Source organism: Haplochromis burtoni, unplaced genomic scaffold (genome assembly GCF_018398535.1).
Source record: "Haplochromis burtoni strain Fernald_Lab_line unplaced genomic scaffold, NCSU_Asbu1 Contig_21, whole genome shotgun sequence".
Classification (NCBI taxonomy): Eukaryota; Metazoa; Chordata; class Actinopteri; order Cichliformes; family Cichlidae; genus Haplochromis; species Haplochromis burtoni.
In genome coordinates this window covers 3,012,311-3,022,257 of record NW_024582382.1, presented here as the reverse complement: position 1 = coordinate 3,022,257, position 9,947 = coordinate 3,012,311, and the positions used below count along the sequence as shown (strand labels likewise).

The 9,947-nt window shown below is 38.9% G+C and overlaps 1 protein-coding gene across 8 annotated transcripts in view; it reads left to right on the top strand.

Moving 5' to 3' along the window:
• Window positions 1–9,947, top strand: part of nprl3 (NPR3-like, GATOR1 complex subunit) — a 28,987-nt gene that overhangs the window by 6,668 nt on the left and 12,372 nt on the right. For 3 of the 8 annotated variants that reach the window (XM_005920219.3, XM_005920217.3, XM_042218635.1), the window contains exons 3-8: window positions 996–1,034; window positions 1,701–1,833; window positions 4,742–4,816; window positions 7,819–7,969; window positions 8,072–8,153; window positions 8,259–8,396. In XM_005920219.3, the coding sequence (XP_005920281.1) occupies window positions 996–1,034; window positions 1,701–1,833; window positions 4,742–4,816; window positions 7,819–7,969; window positions 8,072–8,153; window positions 8,259–8,396 (618 nt within the window). The remainder of the gene's footprint in view (window positions 1–995; window positions 1,035–1,700; window positions 1,834–4,741; window positions 4,817–7,818; window positions 7,970–8,071; window positions 8,154–8,258; window positions 8,397–9,947) is intronic. The other 5 variants (XM_005920220.3, XM_042218636.1, XM_005920222.3 and 2 more) reach the window with 3 other exon arrangements.

Here is a 9,947-nt window from a genome sequence, read left to right as displayed (position 1 = left end):
GTGTAATAAATACTCACAAAGAAAACAGCGGCTGTTACAACTTATGTCTAAAAATGTATAGTTTCATGCATCGTTTAAAACACGCGACTCCAGGTACATGACACGCAGCTGGAAACACTTCCCGCAAGACGAGCTGCCCGAGATTCACAGAATTTACAGAAAATGTTACATTTTTGTGATTTATATCGTTATCAGGACGATAGAATTCTTATATCGGGATATGAGATATTGGTCATATCGCACAGTCCTATCTTAAGATGAGTTTCTATTTTGTCTTTCATGCTAGTAAGGTTCCATCAAGGCAGTTACTGTGTAATCACACCAGCAGTCACGTTCTGAATTTAGCTGGGACTCTTCTTCATCTACTGAGTAAAACTGCTTCTCAGTGATGCCACATATGTGTCAATAGCTGTATAATGTTCATATAAGTCTGTAAAATAACCTATTCATAGAAGCTTTGTTTACGTCATTTTGTTATTATTAGCTTTATTAAAGCAAGCAGTGCCATTCAATTGCATAAGAGCAGCTTTCATTTGGTGTTCATGACGTGAAACATATCTTAGATATTGGGCAGGTAGTGTAGGAATTTCCCAGACTAATTTAGCAGAACAAAAATAAGAAAATTTTTGTTGAAAATCAGAATTATGATTTTTCTGATATATATTCTATTACTTCCCACCAGCAGCATTTAAAATTTTTTGAAGCACTACATTAACTGTATTAACCATAAAGATAATTCAGACTTATTTTATTGTACTGTCATATTTTATTACAAACTTAGTTACCTTGAAAACCTTTGAGGCGGGTATAGAAGCTCACTAACCAGCACTGCTGGTATTAGAACTTTAGCACACCAGTGTTTTCACATCACACTATCACATGTTTGTTCGGCTTGTTTTGATGTCCATTTTTATGCATTTAGCCCAACTGTGTGTTGCATTTTCCCTTTTGTTTGTTTTTTTTTCTTCTTTTTTGTGGCCCAATCCCCATTTCAGAGAGCAATCTCCACTAACTGACGAACAGTTGGTAGCAGGGTAAGACGAAATCATTCTAAACCACCTTTCCTTCGCTTAGATCACCCCTGTCTTTTTATCCCCTTCTTTCCTATTTTGTGTCTTATATGGATCTCCAACCCTGATCTAAGTACACAATCCTTTTAAAATGTCGTACAAGAATGAATCAGTGCTTTGGTTTCTACAAAATATGAGTTTAAGGCTATCATTGAAGCTTTAGTCTGTATTGTTTATATTACCTCTAGCATGTAGAGTAAGCTTTAAAGAACACAGTTCAAATTGTGGTGGTGGAGTAAGTCTGTGGTGTGTTTAATTTTTTTTTTATTTCCGAGAGTTAACACCTTAATTTGTGTCCTTTTGATCACAGCATGAGTTACTTAAGTCAAACCAGCATGAGTCTTTCACACTCTTCATTCATACAGCGATTGCACCTTTTCCGCAAAGAGGCCTTTTTCCTCTTTTCGCCTCTCTAGTAGGCAAACAAGTTTTGTTTTCCATTTATACACTTGTTGAATTTAATTACAGGCAGATGCATCTGATTAATGTAACCTCTCCGATAGACAGGAATGTGAAAAGTATAAGCAAACTGAGCTAATTTAAACTTTCTCACTCATCTCAGTTGTGTCTGTGATGTCCGCGCTCTCCCCACACTGCACATTTTCTTATTGGGGTTTTTCCCTCTTTTAGGTTCTCTGACATCGTCCTCTCCACAATCCTGGCCACCAAATCTGATATGTGTGGAAAGAAGTTTGAACTGAAGATAGACAATGTTCGATTTGTGGGCCACCCCACCCTGCTTCAGCATCCTCCTATCATCCAGGTAGGATCATTTGTCGGCCGCTTTTGTCAGAGTCTTCGAATTTGGACAGTCTGTAATGTAATCGGCCTACAAATGTGGGCACAGAAGGATGGGTTCCTGAATTTGGACACAGCTACGATACCTGACACTGCTTCTTCTTCTTCGGGGTTTAACGGCAGCTTGCATCCTTGTACATGTGGGTGGCTGTAACTCAGGTGGCAGAGCAGGTCAGCCACTAATCAGGGTTCGGTGGTTCGATCCCAGGCTGCCTCCTGGCTGCATGCCAAATATCCTTGGGCAAGATACTAACCCCATGTTTGCCTACTGGTGGTGGTCAGAGGGCCCAGTGGCGCCAGTGTCCGGCAGCCTCGCCTCTGTCAGTGCGACCCCAGGGCAGCTGTGGCTACAATGTAGCTTGCCATCGCCAGTGTGTGAATGTGTGTGTGAATGGGTGAATGACTGAATGTAGTGTGAAGCGCTTTGGGGTCCTTAGGGACTAGAAAAGCGCTATACAAATGCAGGCCATTTACCATTTTACATGCAGTGCTGCCATCTTCTGTTTCAGTCCGTTATTACACTCTTAAATCCTACTACTTATTACTGCGTCTTTTGGGATCTTACAAAGCTTCAAACGACGCTCCGCTATTAAATTAGTTGTCAACGATTTTAATAGTCGACTAATCGTGACTAGTCGACTAATCGTGGCAGCCCTAGTCTCTAAACATGTGGAGTGAGGCCTAAATGAAGGTCTGTAAGATAGAGTGAGAGTCTTGGCACAGTGTTCACTGATTTTAAAGAAATATAATAGGACTGACTAATCAGCTGTTGGGTCTCCAGCTCCTTTGTTTTGATTAATGACATCTGCTCACTTGTTCTGTCACATGTGGAGTGTTGCTCATTAATGTGGTCACGAAAGCTCCTACAATACAAATGCGTGCAACATGTATAAGCAAATATTTTGGTTCACTGTTGATAAACAATTCAATTCACGTGTTTTATTATTTATTTATGCAAACTCCTTTATTATGAAATCTGTGCCACATGTCTTTTGTAAGTACTGGTTTTAGCCACAATCTCGTGACACGTGAAGTGAATTCTTTAGCTCACAGTTGAACTAATTTTATGACAAGAGCTGTTCTATCCGGTTGTTCAGTGATGACGGACGAATCCTACTTCCGGGCCTAAAGTAGTCTGCTTTAATATGGCTTTTGTGTTGTTAACATGTTTAATGTTATGTATTTTCTTCTATTTAATCTCAAAAAGCTCCTAAAACAGTCAGTGATCACTGTTGACCTCCCTCGGCTTTTATTACCGCTAATCATTTATTTAAGCTCAGTTTTTAAAACCTTAGGATGTAACTACAGCCCAGCCCATGCAGCAGTATATGAATGACTAACCTCGTATTGTGGATGGATTATCTCAGTTGTTCTCCTGGCTGAAGTTTGGTCCTTTTACAGCATCCTGCCATGCGATTACATTTGTTCCTGACCACCGAGAACACTCACGTTAACTTTTATCGAGTGGAAAAAAAGTTAGCTTGTTTATATTATGCTAACATAGCTGTGTCGCTAGCGGTCACGTAGCACATCATTATATACCAGCTAGCCAAACTTCAGTAACCCTACAAACGTCACTGCTGTTTAGTTTTCTGTCTTCATTTATGCTGGAAGTGATAACAGAGCTGTACGTTTTAATTTGTTTCCAAAACCCCGCAGTCAGGACATGCTATATTGTATTTAGATAGAAGCTAGCGAGCTAACTCCCTGCTAACTTCTAACTCCGTTAAATGTCATAAATTCCGTTTTCATGGATGCCTGGATGTTAAACTCAATTGTTACACCTGGTAGAGCAGAACGCTGATCATTTTATTAAAGATGAAAGACTTTAGACAGTTTTTCAACTCTCAGTAATGCCATAGTGATCGTTTGATATATGGACCTGCAGCGGAGTTTAGCCAGACACGGCTAGTGACGTCAGACTGAACAATCGGATACAGAGGTTCCTCTCTCTGGAACGGGTCGCCAAGCAACACCAAACTGGTCAAAAACAGGGGTTCATTTAAGAAGCCACTAAAGCAGTACCTGCAGAGCTTAACTCAAACATGAATGGCAAATTATTGTTGTTGTAATGTTTTACGTCGTTGTTTGTTGATTTTTAGCGAAATGCTGCGCTGTTTTGAAATTTGTTGATGTATGTTGACTAATACATAAACAATAAACAATAGAAAGTGTCAACTATTATTATAATTATTATCATCATTATTATTATTATCATATTGTTGTGTATCGGTACTTAGCTTGAATAAAAGTGTTTTATATTCAATTGTGGCTTGTTTGAAATTTGGCTGAAGCTCCCTGCTGTCAGTCTTTTAGTCTAATGACTCACAGCATGTGTTGCTAAGATAATGGTGTATCACACAGGGTGGAGAAAATAGAGAAATATGAAAGTCACAAGGGTTGCACTTATTCTTTACAACAACACCTACTGTATCTGACTTAAAATTACCATGAAGCACTTCTGTTTACCTAAACTGAACATTTCAGTCCACAGTAAATTCATAAGATCATTGTACAAGGCTGGTGTGACATATCATGGAAGTTAGGCCTTAAGGTTAAGGCTTAGCTTCCATAGCATTTTGATTAGGTCTTAATTATTTAATTCATTTTACAAGTGAAAAGTGTGAGACCTCCTTTTATCAAATTAAATACTGTACTGCTCTTTTTGTTACAACATTTGATTTTGTTGCACTGGACATTGGAAAAGTTGTGGCAGGTTTTAGTCTTCCAAAGAAAAAAACAAATCTAAAAAATGGCATCAGTTAGTAGTTTTGACTATAACAGCAAAATAACAAACTGTAAACTGACATTTTAATATAAAGGCTTGTCTAGATTTTGCATCTGGTGATAAGTTTGTCTTTTTTTCTTTGCAGGTTTCTAAAACAGATCCTTCACCCAAGAGAGAAATGCCAACAATGATCTTGTTTAATGTGGTATTTGCACTCAGGGTATGCACAAGATGTATTTTGATTTTAATTTTAAATGTTTAGGATTAGGATTCACCTTTATTGTCATTACACATGTGTAAATACAGGGTTATGAAGTACAATTTGCATCTAATTAGAAGTGCAAGAGTAGTAAGTGCAATAAGAGCAATTATATACAGATAAGTGGAGAGCAAATATACAGATGTACTACGGGCAAATGTACAGATATACTGATATATGTCAGATATAGGTCGGTACCTGACCTGCGAGGCCAAATGTTTGTAACTGTAAAACTCTTGATATTGGAAACTTTAAACTTAATAATAATTTACATTTAGTTAGCTTGGGTGGGACACATAGATTTTGTGGGGTTTTTTTTTATCTGTGAATGGGAGTGGTATGGGTAGCTGATAATATTCCAGTATACTTTATCAGTGAGAGCATGGTAACTTAGAGGGAGGAAGGGGGGCTTAATCACGTTGACCAGTGCGCCCCTCCCCATGCTGAGTCATGGTTCCCAGTAAGAGCAAGCAAAAAGTACTTAGTCATGTTTTTAATATCTTCCTGGCAACTGTGGAAATTCTGTACAAAAACACAGCAGGCCCACATGGCAGTATGTAAACCAAACACTGCTACATTTTGTTTTCATGTATTTTGTATGTTTATTATTTATGTTTATAATTAACATTATTTGATATTCTTATTTCTCTAATAAAACCATATCAACTTGCATTGAATAGGGATGCACCAATTGTGAACTTCTGAGAAGATGATGATGGTTGAAGTTGATGGTGAAAATAACAATTTGCCCACTTGCCAGTGCTAATATCCATCCATCTTCTTCCGCTTTATCCGGGGCGGGGTCGCAGGGGCAGCAGCCTAAGCAGAGAAGCCCAGACCTCCCTCTCCCCTAGCTTATCCGGGGGAACACCAAGGCGTTCCCAGGCCAGCCGAGAGATATAATCTCTCCAGCGTGTCCTGGGTCTGCCCCGGGACATGCCTGGAACACCTCACACAGGAGGCGCCCAGGAGGCCTCATTGTCAGATGCCCAAACCACCTCACTGGCTCCTTTCGATGTGGAAGAGCAGCGGCTCTCCTCTGAGCCCTTCCCGGATGGCTGAACTTCTCACCCTATCTCTAAGAGAGAGGCCAGCCACCCTTCGGAGGAAGCTCATTTCCGCCGCTTGTATCCGCGATCTCGTTCTTTCGGTCACTGCCCACAGTGCGTGGCCATAGCTGAGGGTAGGGACGTAGATCGACCAGTAAATTGAGAGCTTCGCTTTTACACTCAGCTTTCCGGAGACTTCACCACGACGGACCAGTGCAGCGTCCGCAGCACCAATCCATCTGTCGAGTTCCGGCTCCCTTCTCCCATCACTCGCGAACAAGACCCCGAGATACTTGAACTCATCCCCGACCCAAGTGGGCAGTGCTAATAGAGATATTTTATTTGATTATTTTAATTTCTGTAGTTATTTATCCACTTCTGCTTTGTTGGTAAAAAGACATTTCCATTATAAACAGTTTCTGAGTTTTTCAACTATTTAAAAGGCTCCACATGTACATAGGTATTTTTGGCCTTTGTTTACACGTAAACAGCATTTTAGTTCACTGGACATGGAGCCTTTGAAAAAACCCCATATTTAAATGGAGAAGATTGATTTGTTTTGCATCATCAAAGGTGTGTGCCTTTATCTCATTTTTGACATCAGTGTCAAAAACACTGTTGTTGTTTGTAGACTTCTAATTGGTCAACATATCTATAAAGTTAGAGTTTTATTACTTTTGCTTTGGCAAAAGCACTTGACTCTGCTTTTTACATTTTCACCTGTCTACATGTGAAGCCTGAAACACCTTTTAACATCTGAAGTAGGGGAACAGTTACTGTCACAAAACACATAAGTTATAAACACTGACAATTGTAAATATCAAGTTATTTACCAGTACGTCAACAAGAGTCATATAGTCTGTAACAATGTTTGGCTAATACGCATTGATGCTACTGATCCATGCTCAGGAGGTGGAGGTACTAATTAGAAGGTTAGTGCTCCAGACTGCATGCCAAAGTATCCTTGTGAAAGTTTTATCACGCACTTTGAGCACTCACGTAGAGTAGAAAAGCACTATGTAAGAACCAGTCACCAGTCCATTTACCTTAAAGTAAGATCTACTTTATATCCAATATGTTGGGAAATTCTTGTGTCAAAGCAGCAAAAAAAACATTAAACACAACTTATATACATGTAAAATATTACTATACGAATTAAAACACTGTATAACAAAACAGTATCGTAGTGTGAAAACTGTACAAAAGAAATTAGAATGAATCAGAATGTAAAATAAAATATAGGAGCTCAAGAAGTAAAAGTTTATTACAATAAAAGTAAAAAGTAAAATTTTAAATAAAATACAATAAAAAAAAAGCTGCATAAAATTCCTCAATAAAGTAAAAATAGCTCAGTAAAACAAAAAAAAATTAGCGTTATATACATTTCTCCATCTTTGTTTTCATACCTAAGGTGGACTGATTATAAGAAAACAATAATTCCATGTACAACAACCTCACATCTGCTCAAGTTTAATCAAAATGCAATTCGTAATTCTTACCATTATAAGACGTAGAAATTATTGCAGAGCCTTTGTATTGAATTGCGTAAATATGACAAGAAATAAACATCAAAGATGTGCTCAAAAACAACATTTATACTGAGCGTGTTAAGTCATATTCATTCATCTTTCAGCGGGTGCCATGCTAAGATCATTAACTGACGTTAGGCGTAAAATAAACGGGATGTTTAATAGTTAACAGCTGACAGCCTGGACATGAATGTGAACTGATCCATGTTGTATGCAGCGCTTTGAGTAGTCCGGGAGAGTAGAAAAGCACTATATAAGAATCAGTCCATTTACCATCCACACAAAAAAGCACTGGTGTTATAATCAAAGTGTAACAGATACATTTTTCTTTCTTTGCATAATTATGACATTTAAAAAGTGGCTGATTTTCATCTCTGGCCTGCAGGCAAATGCTGACCCATCCGTCATCAGCTGCATGCACAACCTGTCACGCCGCATTGCCATTGCTCTGCAGCACGAGGAGCGCCGCTGCCAGTATCTGACCCGCGAGGCCAAACTCATGCTGGCCGTCCAGGAGGAAATTACCACGACTGAAAGTGAGATACAAGCTCAGACTACACATCAAATCTGCAGCTTGGTCTTAGTCAGACTTACATCTTTGTTAACATAGAATATTGGTATTTTGCTTCTGGTATCAGCAGATGGAAGCCCCCAGTCCCCATTTAGACAAATTCTTCCAAAGTGTAAGCTAGCAAGAGACCTCAAGGAGGCGTATGACAGGTGTGTGACCACATGCATTTTACATTCATTTGTTTGGATTTGCTGTCTAAATTTGTGTAATATATGATTCTGCAATTGCTGATTGTGATGATGGTGCTTTTTCAGCCTTTGTACAACCGGTGTGGTGCGACTTCACATCAACGACTGGCTGGAGGTGAGCTTCTGTTTGCCGCACAAGATCCACAGGATTGGTGACACCTACATCCCCCCAGAGGCATTAGAGCGCAGCCTTAAGGCCATAAGGTATATTACAGATTTGTTTTTCTTTTTATGTGACGTTTTCTTACATCTCACAACATCTTATTTGATTAGCTGTAACTAGAAGTGTCTTGTTTACAGTTAAAGACACGGGAAGGGTGGGGAAGGGGATTAGCTGTTCTAGATGAAATAAAATCAGCAGATGTGGGCTGTGTTGCTACAAATGGCCAACTAAAAACACCTATAGACCTCATTTGTCAAAACATAAACACATGGGTGTAATAGCTTTTTTATGTCATATTTAAAATGATATTATTTATATTACACATTCATAACTTACTCTGTGGTTTCTGTGGATTCCTTCTGTTTTTTCACACATTGCATCTTTTCATGACAAAATAAGTTCATCCAGTTGCATTTGTGAATTAATCAATTGTGTTCATAATGTCTAATAATCATAATAATATGAATAACTTGTTAAGGCCAGAAAACAATCATTTTGTGACAGCCAGCTTGGAATATTAAAGTACAAACTAATTTGCTAAAAATGGACTTATCACAACTTATAACTTCAGCAATCATTCAAATGCACACAGTTGTACTACGTTGGCTAGTCAGCTTAGGTCTATACATAACCATCAAATAACACAGCTTTGTCAAAATCCCTCCTTGATCCACAGGTCACCTTACCCTTCAGCCCTTTAGTCAGAATAGTCTAATTTCCCCTCAGTTTATGTCAAAGAAGTTTTGTGCCTTAATTAGCTGGATTGTATTTGGTAAGCAAATGTATGTGTTTAATATATAAAGCACTCAAACGATGCAGAATTTAGTGTGGTCTTTAGTGCCGCCTACTGGCATTTCAATGTAATAGCTGTAGTTTTGATCAGCTCTCTCATTAGTTGCTGCTGCCCTGTGCAGGTACTTGGTTGGACCCCTTTTATCCTTCAGAATTCTTCACGGCATAGTTTTAACAAGGTGCTGGAAACATTCTTCTGAGATTTGGGGCCATGTTGACATAATAACATCACAAACAGGTTGCTGCAGATTTGTCAGTTTGTAAATGCAATTGGGATTTCTGTCAAATTTTAATGAGTCTGTGTAAGCCTGTGTAGCCTCAGTTTCCTGTTCATATTTGACATGAGTGGCAGTGGGGTGGTCTACTGCTGTAGCCCATCTATTCCTAGGTTCAATGTGTTGTGCATTCAGAGATCCTCTTTTGCACACCTTGGTTTTGACAAGTTATTTAAGTTACTGTTGCTTTCCTATCTGACCTGCATCTAAAAGGCATTTTCACCTTTTTCTCTGTAAACCTGAAAGATGTCTGTGTGGGAAAATCCCAGTAGATCAGCAGCTTCTGGCATCAACAACCGTTCCACATTCAAAGTCACTCAAATCATCTTTTTTCCCCATTCTGATGCTCAGTTTGACTGTCTTGACTATGTCTGCATACCTGAACACAATGAGTTGCTGCCATGTGACTGGCTGATTGGATATTTAGTTAACAAACAGTTGTTTTTTTTTTGTTGTTTTTTTAAAATGACATCAGAAACAGCAGTATGCGACATTACGTGATGGCAGAGCTTCAGTTCATCCTTT